Source organism: Dunckerocampus dactyliophorus, chromosome 14, assembly GCF_027744805.1.
Source record: "Dunckerocampus dactyliophorus isolate RoL2022-P2 chromosome 14, RoL_Ddac_1.1, whole genome shotgun sequence".
NCBI classification, from domain to species: Eukaryota; Metazoa; Chordata; class Actinopteri; order Syngnathiformes; family Syngnathidae; genus Dunckerocampus; species Dunckerocampus dactyliophorus.
Window position 1 is genome coordinate 28,036,860 of NC_072832.1, and position 16,538 is coordinate 28,053,397.

General features: G+C 43.9%; 1 protein-coding gene across 18 annotated transcripts in view; it reads left to right on the forward strand.

Moving 5' to 3' along the window:
• LOC129193597 (protocadherin-15-like) overlaps positions 1-16,538 on the forward strand; it is a 346,331-nt gene that overhangs the window by 167,550 nt on the left and 162,243 nt on the right. For 17 of the 18 annotated variants that reach the window (XM_054797865.1, XM_054797864.1, XM_054797859.1 and 14 more), the window contains 4 exons: positions 1,171-1,341; positions 7,351-7,459; positions 7,598-7,710; positions 14,979-15,185. In XM_054797865.1, coding sequence (XP_054653840.1) covers positions 1,171-1,341; positions 7,351-7,459; positions 7,598-7,710; positions 14,979-15,185 — 600 coding nt within the window. The remainder of the gene's footprint in view (positions 1-1,170; positions 1,342-7,350; positions 7,460-7,597; positions 7,711-14,978; positions 15,186-16,538) is intronic. The other variant, XM_054797866.1, reaches the window with a different exon arrangement.

The window sequence follows — 16,538 nt, forward strand, 5'->3', positions numbered from 1 at the left end:
TTCTCGATAAGAGAGGAGAAATATGATCTTAGGGAGCAACTCAACTTGAAACACTGATATGAGAACACACATATGTGAGAACGCTAAAAACCCACAAGTATACGGAATGAAATTATGCAACGGATTGAGAAAGGAACTCAAACAATGTACCAAGACGAGCAAATTCAAAAACAAAACAAGCAGTTGATGTTTGCTAAATACAAGGCAGAAGAGTCTTGAACTTGCTTTATACTTGTCTTTATTGTATTTATTTAGTATTATGCTGATGATTATATTTATTGTGTTGATAATGTTCTGTTCATATTGAATCCTTGGGCAAGATACGGAACCCCCAGTTGCTCCTGATACTGCGTCATCAGCAGGTAAATGTGCTAGCAGTGTCAAAGGGCTTTGAGTATCTAAGTGAAATTGAATGACACTGCAGTGATAGTATTGTGAATACGGAATCCTGCATGCAGCTCAACTGTTATGAAAATAAAACTGGACCTCCGGCTGTTTGTAGTCAACTTGGCACAAGAGAGCTTGTCTAACTTTAACTTAAGTACGTATAATGTCCATCTCTGGGGGCAACATGATGAGAAAATGCAAAACAAGTCCGACTAATAATGACATAAAGCAGAAAAAAGCATACATTAATGATGGTATTTACTCACACACACACTTCTGCTGGTTCTTGCCCTCAGCGATTGGCCGGGAAAATAATGCAGTGTATCCAGGATGTAATAGTTGCAGTATTTCCTAGCTGGGAGTTGTGATTTTATTCTAACGCAGCAATAAGTCACCCTAACGTGGACGCATACAAGATTAAACACTACCGAATGGAAGGTTTGGGCCACCGCTGATGGTCATTTAGCAGATAAACTATTTCCTTTTCCTGCCTGGATGATCACATGACTCAGGCTGACGAGTCCTGGGAGTGGCTCCTGCGACTTTGATTGTGCTGACGTTAGAAACCTCTTTAAAGTTCTCACTTGCTCCTCTACTCTGGGAAGGACTGTTTTTTTAACCATGGTGTTTCTTTCATCAGCATGAAAAGTCCTGCCTTTTGTCCAGCGATGCAACGGGAGCACTGCAGCGTTATGATAGATTACTCCCACACTATTAAGTGTCTGCAGAAACTCTGCAGGGAGTTTAAAGGTTGGCATCCAAAGCGATTGTTCTTGCTTCCAGGACCGGGCTCCGTATCCTCCCAACAGACGCACCGCCACCACCACGCTGACGGTGGACGTCCTGGACGGGGACGACCTCGGACCCATGTTCCTGCCGTGCGTCTTGGTCAACAACACGCAGGACTGCAACCCCCTCACCTACCACGCCGCCATCCCCGAATTCACTGAACCGGTAAGGTCCCTCAAGGTCAGCAGAATTCCTACCTCGTATTCGGATGATATTTGGGTTTGTGCAGGATTAGGAGTGCCAGGGATCGGGGTAAAACGTGACTAATAATAAATACATGAATTAGTCACAGGATAAATGAAAATGAAGTGGATCGTTTTGCCGGCCTCTAGATGTTGCCATGTGCATGCGTGTCCTTTTCCGTCGTCTCTCGCCTCCAAACAGGCACTACGATGGTTCACTCTAGATGCTTCATAGCGCAACGGTGAACAGAGTGAGACCTCTTGTCAGTCATACAATCGCATTGTCGCTGTGGGGGAGGCGGGCCCGCTAGCATACACACACAGCAAAAGAGCGGCGCTTCGTGAGGAGCAATGCAAGGTGACGTAGTGAGGAGGGAAAAAGATGCTTCCAAAGCCAAATGCCACACAGCCCCCTTGTGGGAATATTAATAATGAGCAAGGTGAGCCTGTCAACACGAACGAGCCAGTATGCTGAATAAAAGACAACAATACGAACTTGCCCACCTTAAACGTATTTTTTTAAACGTCTTAAACGTAGTTTTCCCACCTGGGAAAATGCTTGTTTGTCTATGTGTGACCAGTGGACCAGAGTCCAGTGTGTACCCCAGTCAGCTGGGATAGGCTCCAGCATACGCCTACCTCGTATTCGGATGACTGTAGTGATTCAAGCAGAATAGAAGATGAATGAATTAGTGAACGTTGGTGGTTTAGTTCGTCACAAAAAATATTGACTGTATCGTTTAGTGTCAATTTGGGGGACATTTCAGTTAAATACAAACGTTTGTCCAATCATATGTTTTGATTCTATGTTTCTCAAAATCTCATCTCGTCTCGTGAGGTGGGCGTGTCGTGACACCCCTATTTGCTTGCTTTTAAACCTTCCTTGCTGTGTGAAAGCTGCATGGCTGTAAGGCATCTCTATAGTGGTTCCCCACCAGGCAATGTTCTGGTGTGTTGGACCAGCAATTAGAGTTGAAGGCTGTGTGAGCCCTCGGATGACAGTCAAACACCGTTGCTGGAATTCATAGGAGCAAGAGGAAAAAGTAGCTGAAGCAAAAAGCTGAAGCGCTCAGTTAAAATGAGGAAATAAAGACTTGGAGTGATCATGTGACCTGAAGTGTGCTGATTAGTGGGTGTTTCCCTATACTGCCCAATCATATGTTCTTCAAATGGCATGTGTTGTTGGAAATGATCCATCTTCTTCCGCTTATCCGAGGTCGCGTCACGGAGGCAGCAGCCTAAGCAGGGGTGTTTTTTATTAGGTCCCACACATTCTTTGTCTTCATGCATCTCCTTGTGTTCTCTTGTAATTTCCGTCTCCCAAGCCTTTCAGGAAATTGGGAAGGTTGGCATCTCTGTATTTAGCATTTGGTGGTGTAGTAACCTACCAAAATCAGAAAATAGCGCTTTATTATGATCTCAATAGTGTTATTTTTTAAATCATTTCCTAGCTTGTGTATGTGACTACAGCGTTCCCTCGCTACAACGTGGTTCATCTTTCATGGACTCGCTGTTTTGCGTGTTTTTTTTAAGTGCAATTTTGCATGTTTTGTTTTTAACAGTGTATGAACGCACATTGTGTTGTGGTGTATAGAGCGATCTATCGGTGCTCTGTTGCCTGTGTGTCTTATTGTACTTACTACTGCTACCAGCAGAGCGTGGTTTATACTCTTGTGAGAGTTGAAGACGTGTGTAGCTCCACCTCGTCTCAGTACGTGTTGATGTGTCTTTACCAGCATATTGGGAACCCACAGTAGAGCTACAATAGCCAGCTGAATATAGAGCCACAACAGTCCTGATTGGCTAATGGAGAACCCCCCCATTTTGTTCTGCGTTCTGATTGGCTGCACTGTTCCTGCAGCACTGCCGTGTTTCCTGTCGTTTGCTAGCGATCATACAACAGCAGTGTGACTCTTGTATATTTGCATGTTTTCTCCCCGACAAAACCCACAATGTTGATGAAACGCTCTGCACCCAAAAGACTGAAGTTGGACTTCTGGACAAGCTGAAGAAAGGTAGAAGTTACGCGGCTTAGAGCACCATTACGGAATAAATGAATCTTCGGTTCATGGAGGACGGCGGGGAGGAGTAAAATACGACAACAGGAGCAATATTTTTGAACAAGGATACAAAAACGTGACAGCCGAACAGCACCAGGACAAAGATGCATGGTCAGAGGAGTGAAATATGCGCGAGTCGCTTAATGCTTTTTTATGTCCAACCTCATAGGTTGATCATTAAAATTCAAACGAAATTTTAACTTTGAGAGTGTTTAAACAAATGTGAGAAAATGTTCATGCCTGTCTAAGAAAAGTGTATAAAGTGTATGGTGAGGGCTTTTGCAGCCTTAAAACATATAGAATCAATGGAAACAAATAAAGTTGGCTATTTTACGGATTCCACTTACTGCGGCCTATTTTGGGAACCTCTGCCCCGCGATAAATGAGGGAACACTGCATTTGAATGTGTTCCTGCCGACTCTCCCCGTCCTTTCCCTGTTGCGGACAGGCCTACTTTCCAAAATTGTCATTTCATTATCCATTTTGGACCCCACGGATTCTGCCTAGCAACAAGTGTCCATGGAAGTGTGACCTGGAAGAAGTTAGCATCAGGCTGTGGTTATCATAACGTCAATGTAAATGTGGAAGATGTGTTGTTGAGTCGGATTGATTGGGTTGGCGTGACCTCCCATCATTCTGGTCTAGGTTGTTCTTCCAGCCTGGATGTTCATCTCCTCTGTTTGACGTCTCATCCAAAAATGTGGACCAACTGAGCCCATAGCTGTTCATTCAAAACACCTGCCTTCATTTTAGCTGTGCGAGTGTGTGTGCGTGTGTGTGTGTGTGTGATGTATAATTCATCATAAAAAGCTCTGCACACTGCCAAGTGGCGAGCACGGAAGCGGAAGCTAATTCTTCACCAGGAGAAAAGGTTGGACCTCCCGCCCTGTCGTTTCCGTGCTTGTTTCACGAGGACGCCGCATGCGCTCGCCCTCCTCTCTGCCAATTAAGGCTGATGTTGCACTCAAGCCCAGTGTTGTCTTTTTTCTGCACAGTGACATCACTCTGGCTCAGGTTCACTTTGTAAACTCATACCACACTCTCACAGAGGTGCACAATGTGGTGGCACGCAGCACAAGAGCTGCGTCATTAGAATAATAGAATAGAACACGCTGGGTTTTGACTGATGCTGGCAGAGTGCCTTTTAGATTGTTCAGTATTTTTAGTGGGGTAGAATGTACTTCCTGGTGCAGAGTAGGGCTGTCCCGATCCGATCTTTAGGATGGGTACTGGCCGATCCACTGTATTTTGAATATCGAATAATATCGGCTTCCGCCACAAGATCGGGCTGATCCGGTTGCCGTCTAACGTTGGTAACTCTGGGCCACACTCCAACACGGTAGGAGTGTGTTATAGGGACCGTCAATAAATTACTATTGCATTGTTTTTTTAAAAAAACCACATATATTGTAAATCACCAGACCTATAACCATTTAAAATGGTTAGTCCTACCCTAAAAGTATTCTATGCCCTAAAAGTAAGTATTTCCCGGAAGTAGAAGAAGTAGTGGAAATAGAAATAATCACTTCCAACATAAAATAGCAACAATGTTATAATATAAAATATGCAATATTGTTGCATTCTTGTCATCCATGTGCAAAAATAAGTTAACCAGTGAAATAAAATCTGCAAACTGGGAATGAGTGATTACGTTTGAGCAGTGGCATAAAGACACCGCATTCTGTTCATCTTCCTTTTTCACGGACTTATTGTTATGGCAGCCATATTGTCCTGAGCAGCCAGGACAGCATGCACGCATGACACCGATGATGCAGTTAATAAAATTTTGGGTGCTATGGTTATCATCACAAAAACAAAACCCCAACACTGTATTTTCAGTAAATCAGGTAGAACATTAATCCACGTTGGATGTTTCAGTCGGTCACGGCGGCGTGTGGGTCCACAGCGAGCTTTGTGTCCTCATAATTGATGATTGCCTTGTAATGAATCATAACTGCTTGGACGAGCATTTTGAAGTTGATGTGAAAGAATGCGGGCTCCTTGGCCTCTAATGAGGTATTACAGCTAATCATCATTGTGCAGCGCTCGGGGGATTGGATTTAGCACACCCCCAGACAATGGAAAAGCCAAAGGGCTTCTTGGGTGGGGGGGGGGGGGGGGGGGGGGGGGGGGGGGGGGGGGGGGGGGGATTACCCCAGAGTTGTGGGATATAAATATACACCCTGAGGGAGGGATTTCTCCTGGCCAGCTGCTTGAGGGCCAATAAAATTCCCCCTGTTGAATGCTTTTAAATATGACTTGCTAAATTCTTCCCGTACGTTAAGCTGCAGTCAATACACTCCCCAGTGGCAAAGCTCCAGGGGTGGACGAGTTTCGCCCAGAATTCCTCAAGGCTCTGGATGTTGAGGGACTGTCTTGGCTGACACGTCTCTTCAACAGTGCGTGGAAGTCGGGAACAGTACCTCTGGATCGGCAGACTGGGGTGGTGGTCCCCCTTTTCAAGAAGGGTGAGTGGAGGGTGTGTTCCAACTATAGGGGGGTCCACTCCTCAGCCTCCCTAGGGAAGTCTATTCCAGGGTTTGCACAAACCGGTCCACGTGTGCTTTGTGGACTTGGAAAAGGCAGTCAACCGTGTCCCTCGTGTCCTGTGTGGTTTGCTTTTGGAGTATGGGATTGGTGGCCCTACTACGTGCCCTTGGGTCCTTGTCCTTGTTGGAGCGTGAGATCGGCGCAGCGTGTGCAGTAATGCGGTCGCCGTACCGGACCGTCGTGGTGAAGACAGAGCTGAGCCGGGAGGCAAAGCTCTCAATGTATTCTCATTTAATTACATTTTAATTCATACAGTCGGCCCTTGTTTATAGTGTTTAATTGGTTCTACACCCGACCGCGATAAGTGCATTTCCACAAAGTAGGATATTAATATTGATTACTAATAAATGGAATATTTAGTAGTCATGGCATAGAAAACCTGTTTACGATCTTCTAAATACAGTTTATAGATATATAGTCACCTTTATGCTCCTATTAACCAATAGAGGAAATATAAACAGAGAAATTAAGACATATTAAACCTAAATAAGATGACAGACTTGCACATTAGAAGTTCCTTGTTTTTTTTCTGGACAGCCTACTTCCTGCGGTGGCCATCATGTTACCCAATATAGTAGACATAATAACAGTAAATAAGCCATTTAAGATATAAATAAAACACCTTGTGTGTGTCACAGTAAATGTGTACCCTAGGTAACCATAGTGGTGGGCGGACAGGAAGTGGTGTCGGAGGTTCAGAGTTGAGTTTTAGCTTGTCGTGGGTTATGGCCGCAACAGTAGCACGTGTTATTAATATCAGTATGTCTGACGTTGTCTGATGCTTGTCTCACAGAGAAATCACTGGCACCTAGTGGCCAATGTGGAATACTACATTCACAGTTTCAATGCTTTTTCTGCATGCTATCTGTATTTTAGTTCATTTAGACATTGTTATCCTCGACATGGAATCTTGGCCAGAAAAAGTACAGTGTGCTTGTAAGTAACAATAAGTAGTGGTAATCTCACGGTTTTTTAAATTGGTTATCTGAGCCATTTGATAGCTGTGACATCATAATTCCCCTCATATCGGTCCGATAATTATTGTACACCCCTACTGCATATAGAAATATTTAGTAGTGACAGGAAGCACAAGCAAGTCCTTTGCCAGTGCAGACAGAAGCAGGATGAGACTATTAAGAGAAGTGAGAGGCAGGTGCAGCTTCAGGCTTATTCCGTTGACAAGAAGAAAATGTTGACATTCTTTCCAAGCAGCTGAAACCTGATACAGAGGCCAAAAACTAAACACGCCTGAAATAGGTAATTCTGTCCTATTATCATAGCAAACACTTTTTATGCACACGCCGTTATTTTGGGAGACAGTGCTCTACATAACGGGAGCGTGCGTGTGCGTCAGCCGTAACTCTCTCATCTTCCTGCTGCAGAGCAAATTGAACCCCCTCAACGTGACCCCCCCCATCCGGGCGGTGGACATGGACAGAAACATCCAACCCCCGTCAGACAGACCCGGCGTGCTTTACCACATCCTGGTTGGTAAGTTCATCACGTCTCATCTTTTTCATCTCGTCATTTCATCCTCCTCACCGTGGTCAATACGCCAGGCTTTCACTCTGAATGATCACTCTGCTGCTCTTCACGCTGTCCTCAAGTGTTTTTTCTTTTCCTTCGCAGGACATCCTGTGGCATATCCTCACTACTTCTCCCTGAACAAAACCACGGCCGAGCTGCGTGTCCTGCAGCCAATCAGCAGGGACTTGTACCAAAGGTTCACACTTGTTATTAAGGTAAAGGATGAATTTCAATGTGCTCATGAAAACATTTAACTTTTACCAAAACACCCACGGCTGCATGCAAGATTGTCACCGTCACTTTTTCATGGAAAGTTTTGTAGAGAACTGCCAAATAGGGCCTAGACCAGGGGTCACCAACGTGGTGCCCGCAGGCACCAGGTAGCCCCCCACGACCACACGAGGTGCCCGCAAGCCTGCTTTTCATTCAGGTGTTCAGTTAATAATGAAAGAACAGTAGAAAGAAATGCATTGTGAAATACAACATGTGAGTTGTGGACACCAGCATTTTGTTCATGTTCTGGTAAAACAAGCATATTCGCTTTGTTTGGGTTTAAAATAAGCTCTGAAAAGAAATGTTACAAAAATGAGTAGCTCTTGGCCTTTTTCATTTAGTAAAAGTAGCTCTCAAGGAAAAATGTTGGTGACCCCTGGTCTAGTGTAGTTTGATATTTTTTAATATGCTAAGAAGTTGTATATGTATAGTATATTTTGTGACATAGGTGAAAAACATATTTGTGGCAATAATATTTCTTCATATTTGAAATGTAATAATTTGCCTTAGAATGAAATGACATCATGTTTGAAAGTCCATTGAATTTGAAAGCTGTATGAGAAGCATATTTCATATTTACATGTAGTCGATCTGGCACGGGTGGCACTGGACCACTATTTGAAGGTCTATTCCAAGTCTTTAACTTGAATGTCATCTCCACTGTGAAATTGGAAGTGATGACTTTGTGATTGCTACTACCTAATGTTCCTCACATAAAGCCAGGATGTTGTTGCATTAACACAATGATGTGGAGATTGACGGACTGATCCAACTCCAGACACACTAAGTCCCCAACCAACGAACACAGTTGGTTCCAGATGACTGTTCTTATGTTGAATTGTTCTTAAGTAGGGTAAAAGGTAGTATTAGCAATGATATAGGTACTACATGTACATGTATACATATACAGTATATGTGTATGTATGTAAATATGAGTTTGGATGCAGTAGTAATATTAAACCAGGATAATGAATGAAAAAAACAATAATAAAAGTGATATAATAATACGTAATGATAAATGTTATTTACCTTTGAAGAGGAGTGGTCCAGCATACGTCGTTGTGGAGGAGTTGGAGGAGGAGTTATTGAAAAAAAGGACAAATCGTCGTTGTGGTTAGACTCTTCCAAAAGAGGTAGTGTTCTGTGGGTGGTGTAGAATTAAGCAGGCCTATTAACTCTTCATAAACTTTAATCACACGCTCTGTGTGGGTTGTATCATACAGCTACAATTGAGCTTTCTCTCTCCTCTTCCTGTTTGTCCCATTAGCAGTGTCACAGTGCCCTCTCCTGGTCAAGCATGTCGCAGTATAAATAATGGAGTTACAGTAATACGGCAAAATACATGAAAAAAATAGATCAGTCGGCTTGTGTTCATATCTCCGAAAGTTTGCATGTCCGATGTTCATAAGATTCAAGAGATTCAAGATTCAAGAGAGTTTTATTGTCATGTGCATGGTAAAACAGCAGTTATACCATGCAATGAAAATCTTATTCTGTTCATTCTCCCAAGAAAAGAAAGAAAACACAAGAAAGAATAAGAACATAAGAAACATAAATACCAATAAATTAAGCAAAAAAACAGAAGAGACATTAATACAAATAAATAATACAAATAAATAAATAAATAAATAAAGTGCTATGAGTGTGTGCGTGTGTTGCGTGTGGCGTGTGTGAGTGCTTCGTTGAGAAGCCTGATGGCCTGTGGGTAAAAGCTGTTTGCCAGCCTTGTGGTCCTGGACTTCAAACTCCTGTAGCGTCTGCCTGACGGTAGGAGTGTGAATAATGAGTGTTGTGGATGTGTGCTGTCCTTGATGAGGTTGTGTGTTCTTCGTAGGACTCTAGTTTTATAAATGTCTTGCAGTGAGGGGAGGGCTGCCCCAACAGTGTTCTGTGAGGTCTTGATCACCCGCTGGAGTGCCTTCCTATCACGTGTTGTACAGTTACCGTACCAAACAGTGATGGAGGCGGTAAGGACACTTTCCATAGTGCATCTGTAGAAGCAACTCAGGATTGTGGTGGACATGCCAAATTTCCTCAGTCTTCTCAGGAAGTACAGTCTCCTTTGGGACTTCTTCAGAATTTGTTGGGTGTTGTGAGACCAGGTGAGGTCCTCGCTGATGTGTGTGCCAAGGAACTTGAAGGTTTTCACCCTCTCCACCTCAGTCTCATCAATAAACAGGGGTCTATGCGGCTCCTTTTCCCTTGTTCTTGGGTCGATGATCATCTCTTTAGTCTTATCTGTATTGAGAAGGAGATTGTTATCACGACACCAAGCTATGAGGTCCGCCACCTCTCTTCTGTATGATGTTTCAACACCACCAGTGATCAGTCCGATGACTGTAGTGTCATCTGCAAATTTAATGATGCTGGTGTTGTTCTGGGAGGCCACGCAATCGTAGGTGAAGAGCGTGTAGAGGAGTGGACTCAGCACACACCCCTGTGGGGTCCCAGTGCTCACAATTCTTGAGCTGGATGTGCGATTGTGGACTGTGACTGGGGCCTGCCTGTTAGAAAGTTAAACACCCAGTTACAGAGGGAGCGTGACAGGCCAAGTGTAGGAGCTTATTTGTGAGTTTGTGGGGGCAGAAAGCTCAAGTCAAAGCAAGAACTGACAGAGATTTTGGTTTTCTGGGGACCGGCCCTTTTTACAGGGTGAAAGTCTCCACCAGATTATTTTATTTATTATTCTAACAGTAGTGAAATGAGTCCAGGCGATTTGTCCTAATCAAGTATCATTACTACTACCACAGGAGAACCAGAGTATAGAGGGGGAGGAGCCACCTGCTGTGGCCCAGCAAGGTGCACTGTATTCAGGCACACGCTCCGAGCAGCAGCTGTGACGCCACTGAGGTCTCTGGCAAACCTTTTGCACTTTTCTAACGCAGCAGCGCTGGCATTTCAGGTGGCTGATAAGGTTTTTTGTGTGCTCCGTGGTTTTTTTCCCCCCCTCACCACGGAGCATTTGGCACAACATCCTTCCTCTTAAAGCGAAAGTTTGTTTACAAGTGAGCTCAGGGGAAGTTACGACAGGCCGTTAACGTCACAGGCAGGCGAAAAAGGAGCGAGTGATTTGCTCACCCGCACAGTACGGGTAATCTGGCCTCGTTGGAGCGTTTTTTTAAATTATCGGTTTTCAGTGCTATTTTTAATGTTATCAGATTTATCTGTGTATTTATCTGTGTGATTCATAATTCATTCATCATAATTTCCCGATTTCGGCCCGATAATCATCATGCACCCCTACTTGCTATCCTGTGGTGAGGAACCCGTTCCAGGCTGCTCCACTTTAATCTTAATTAGAATCTGCAAAGTATGTGGACAATGTTGTGGGCATCAAGTTTGGTGGGAGTTAATATTGGCAGTGCCACCTGCGTGGCATTTATAATCTCCGTCCCTGAAGGCGGCGTGTGCTGCCTTATCTAGATTTTCTGAGTAGATTGAGTGCACGTGGATGTTATGATTCATGAATTTAGCAGGAGAAAAAGTTGGCCTCCTTAAATGAATCCTAATTCCTGGACTTTTGAACCAATGACCCTCCAAATACCAACCTGCAGACCAATGCCCCTCAGGTGCTTTGGGGCCAAAATCACCCCATAATGACGACACAAATTACACTCAAATGTCAGGATAGTATTTTCCGGACTACAAGTCTCACCAGCCAAAAATGTGCAATGAAGAGGAAAAACATATAAACATATATAAATTGCACTGGACTATAAGTCACATTTTCAGGGTGACATTTAATTTATAAAATCAGAGACTCAGAACAGACATTGTGTCTTGAAAGGTAATATATAGTAATGAGAACAACATGGAGAACAACAGGCTAAAGAGGTGGTATGTTAATGGAACGTGTGGACAGTTACTCAGATAACTATAGCATAAACAACATTAACATAACTTATTCACCAAACTCTCGATCTCACTCCTAATCACTACCAAATCCATTGAATTCTGCACCCTTGATGCCACTTCTAAACAACTCCGCCAACTCCAGAAGTAGAGGGCACGCTGCTTCCTCCTCTGCGTGGCTGTCGTCAGACTCGGCATCAGTCCCAGTCATTATTCCGGCCTTTCTGAGTCCCGACAGTGTGGTTTCGGTTGTCACTGAAGCCCATGCTTGGTCCCTCACAAGTTTCTCGTTCACTCCAAACTTTCTTTCTGCTGCTCGACTACTGTTGCTGGCTGCATATTTCACTACTTGCAGCTTGTAACCTGCAGAATGTGATTTTCTTTTTGGGGGCATTTGTGTTCCGCCGTTCTCAGTTGTCTTAATAAGCTAATGTTTATGTTGTAAATTTTCAGTGATGCAGGAGTGACAGGAGTAGCAGATACAGGCACACAAGCCTACAGTGCCCTCTAGGGGCTGTAAGTGTGGAAAAAAACATGAGTCGCTCTGGCGTATAAGTTGCAGGACCAGCCAAACCATGAAAAAAAGTGACTCATAGTCATGTACTGTAAAGTTACCCAGCATGCCTTGCAGGTTGTAAATGCGGCTGTAGTTTTGCACGTATGTATTTTGTTATCTGTGCCGTACCGTGTGGTGCACGTGTATCGTGTGTTCCATTTTTCTTGACTTGTGTTGGTTTTCTTAGATAAGCGTTGGTCTTGATGACCCGCGACTATTTACTCATCCGGCACTGTGTGGACGCCAATTTTTTTCAACCCACCAGGAAGAGCTAGACTGATTGACGGGTGTGGTGCCAATGGGGAATCAGTCGAGAATCTGAGGAACTGAAGTGAAAATGAGGCTTTTGTGTCTTGAGAACACTAGAAAGCTTCACAGCAATCTCCCAACTCGTCTCCAGAACAGATGAAGAGACGGCGTAGGAAGTGATGGAAGTGAGAGAGAAAAACAAAAACATGGAGTGTGTAGCGCCGTAAGGGATGATGGAGTCTGGATTGGGAGCGTGAGCGATCAGCAGCGAATCACCTCCAGGTTGTAGCAGAAGAGCGGAGGTCATTTAGCATCACTTGCCAGGAACAGGGACACGGCTAAAGAGTGGAATCACAAGGGAAGAGTGGGACCCTCCGCCCACATACTCGCACACACTTTATCTGTCAATGACAGCCATTTCCCAGGGCTGTTTTTTTTTTTTTTCTTGAGTGTATTGGATCTCCAGGAAAGGAGGATGAAGCCAGATGGCCTTGCTTGACATTGGAGGTGGCAATGGAACCAGGATTTAGTGTCATCTGGAGGCTTGGATGGCGAATAAGTGCATGGGTGGATAAATAGAATCATCACACTTAGTGACAATTACTCCAAATGTTGGCCTCTGCACCGCTCACAGTTCAGCAACAGGTCTTCACTTCCTGGGTGAAATTGAGCCCGTGTGCGGCATTAGTTCCAGGTCATGGATTCAGCTGATGATCTGGATTTTCAAAGCCTGAATGTCTCCCCGGTGTGGGAGGCATGGCCGCCTATAGGATGGAGCTTCGGCACCTTCAGTTTCATGTGGCTGGACTGCTCTTGGCGACTTTCACTGTGTGAGATGACTTGGGATGGGTACAGAAACTGGGTATCAGACCAGAAAACTAAGTAGCTGTCGGCACCTCATTTGGGTGCTAAATGAATGCAGACTCACTCAGCCACCTGTAACAAGCGCTTGAGGGTGATATTGTGCAAGTGACGCCATGTAAGTCCTGCAATGTTCCCATGGTCGGCATCCAACAGCTTTATTTAGCTCAGCATGCGCTTTATAATGTCAGCTGCAATATTCAGCCAAAGGTCACGCGTGTCACACAAAGCATCGCCGCTGCTTACAATCAACTCATCTGCTGCTGAGGTTGGATGCAGTAAGACAGTCATTCCAAACTTCTGAAAAACATCCTGACGCTCATGGAACAAACAAGTCAAGTGGTAGACCCAAAAAAATAAGCTGGAGGATCCCATTGGTTGTCCATCAAGACACGGGACCATCCTCGGCCCAAATGAAGGTTGTTACTAGTGCCGAGTGCAGTCCAATAACCATCAGACTCCATCTGCCAGAGAAGAAACAACATCTTCAAAGGCCTGGTCTCCTTCAAGGTGTGGAATTAGCAGGAGAGCACCAAACATGGGACATTGAAAGGTGGAAGAAAGTTTGATTCTCCCTTGACGGTCCTGATGGCTTCCAACATTACTGGCATGACAAGGAGATCCCACCTGAGATGTTTCCCAACATCATGATCCTTCAATGGAACAATGGAGCTTCAGGTTGTGCAGGGGTGTCAAACGACAGCCGGCTAGGTGGAGATGTTGCAGGAGGCATCTCTCATGACTGGGGGGCCTGGTCTGTGTGGTAAAGACTGGCTTTTTCAACAGGACAACGCTGCACTTCACTCTTAAGGTCACTCCTTTGGACCACCTGCGTGTTCCCCTCATCTAAATCCAATGGAGAACATTTGGGGATGGATTTACAAAAATGGACATGAGTTCCAGACAGTGGATGCCTCATTACGCCCTCCTTTTTTCTTCATTTTATTTCTATTTTAGGGGGATTTCAGAGTTGTTGTTTTTTTAAACTTTTGATCAGCTGATGAACAGCTTAGTTCACTTCAATGCTTTTTTGCAATAGTTTTTTTTTCTTCCCCTCTCACTCCCATTTCTTCTTTTTGCATTTTGAAGCTCTACTTAGAACCTCCTGAAGATCAACAGTGCAGAATGTACATTCTTGCACTTTTCTCACGGGTTTTAAGATTTTGATCAGTAGTACTGCGTATGTTGTGTCAACCTTGCAATGGAAAGAAAGTATTGTGTGTAAATGTACTGTAGGTGTGAGCATAGTACACTAGATGAGTACCTGCCAGGCAACATATCACACATACCAAATATACTTCAACATGTTTGTATTTGTATTGGAGTTGAATGTTGAATTGGAAACTTGTATCGCTTTCAGGCACGTCAAAGACAATCTTCAGCGTTATGTTGGTGGTGTGAATGACGATACGGAGCGATAACAAACGTATTTATGCATTAACTTTGGTTTTGAACTGCGTTGGCGCAGTGTCTTTTTTCCAGCTCTCACCAAAGCTGCTAATTAGCGTGTCGTTTTCATCAATGATGGCGAGCGTGCGTGTGCGTGTGTGTGTGTGTGTGTGTGTGTGTGTGTGTGTATTGCTCTGCCAATGATTCAGTTTCTCACTGAACTGCTGCTTCAACACGCTCCCTTGAAAGGAATGATGACAGATAACATCTTCCCAACCTGGCTGACATGGTGTTTATTCTTAGGCGGAACAGGACAACGGTCACCCGCTGCCCGCCTACGCTGACCTTGTCATCGACATCCTGGACGAGAACAACCAGGCGCCGTACTTCCAGTTCATGAACTACCAGGGCTACGTCAGCGAGGCGGCGCCGGTGGGCACCACCATCTCAGCCGGCGCCAACCTCACCTCGCCGCTGGAAATAGTGGCTCTGGATAACGACGTAGAGGAGGTAGAGCTGAGAATATGCAGCATTGTGATAAACGTGTCATTCCCACGCACATCATTCATTGCCATGTGTGCCTTTATAACGTATGCCTTGCTCATGAGCCATGCTTGTCCCGACTGTAGCTGGAGCCTGGAGATACACCTGTAGGTAAAAGGCATGCTTTGACAACACACACACACAAACAGGGTAGATCATAGAGACGTCATATAATACCGTATCACGAATTAGTGTCGTGACATGAATCATTCATTTCTCATTCGATTTGCCTCCTCGTCACGCGGAGTTAAATCAGCATTTTAGCTCAAATTGCTCCCCCAGGAATATCAGGTGTCACTTGAGTAACAAGCCAAAGCAGTTTGGATGAAATGGACACACATGCCTGCCACTTCATTAGGTACACTCCCACAAGTGAATGAGATCCAATGCGAGAGCGGCAGATATCATAAACAATCAATAAGTCATGTTGTGGACATTTTTGTATGCGTTTTATTGATGGACTCTCTGTCATGACACTCACACGTGTCAATTAGTCATGTGCGATAACTGAGGACAATTCAGGCTGGTATCGGCCGTACCAATCCGATACCAACACTTTGCAAATTCACCTAATGGGGCGGGTAAATTTTAAAAAAGTAGCGCATTTCATACCATAGCATAAAGAACACAAGACATTTCATTCATTGATTATTTTTTAGTAATTCAGTATTTTAAACCCTGAAGTACAATATACCCAACCTAATGTACAGCAAGAGCGAAACAGAGGACATCATATAAAATCTGTGAAAATGGTATTTTAAACAATAAAAAATGATAATAATAATTTAAGATGGGTCAACATTGCAACGTTTCCCACAAAGATACCAAAAGTATCAATATTAAATTTGATTTCGGAATCGATTTCACAGCATGGAGAGCTGGTATCGGAGTTTTGATATTTCTGTATTGATCCGCACATCACTAAAAGAAATAAACATAAATAAATTCAAACATATTAAGTCATTCGAAATAAAAAGCAACATAATATTAATCCCAGTGATACTGTTATGAATGAACACTAAATATTGCAGTTTTTGTCCAACACTGTCAATGAAAAATGAGCACAGTGTTCGCTCATTTATCGTGGGGACAGGTCCTCAAAATAGCCTGCAATAAATGAAATCTGCAATGGCTGTATATGTTTTAAGGCTGGAAAAGCCTTCACCATACATTTTTCTCAGACGGCAATAAGGTTTTATCACATTTCTCTCTTGTTTAAACACTCTCAAAGAAATTCAAACATTTGTTTGAATTTTAATGATCAACCTACAGGTAGGATACAAGAAATTATTAAGACACTCACGTGTATTTCACTCCTCC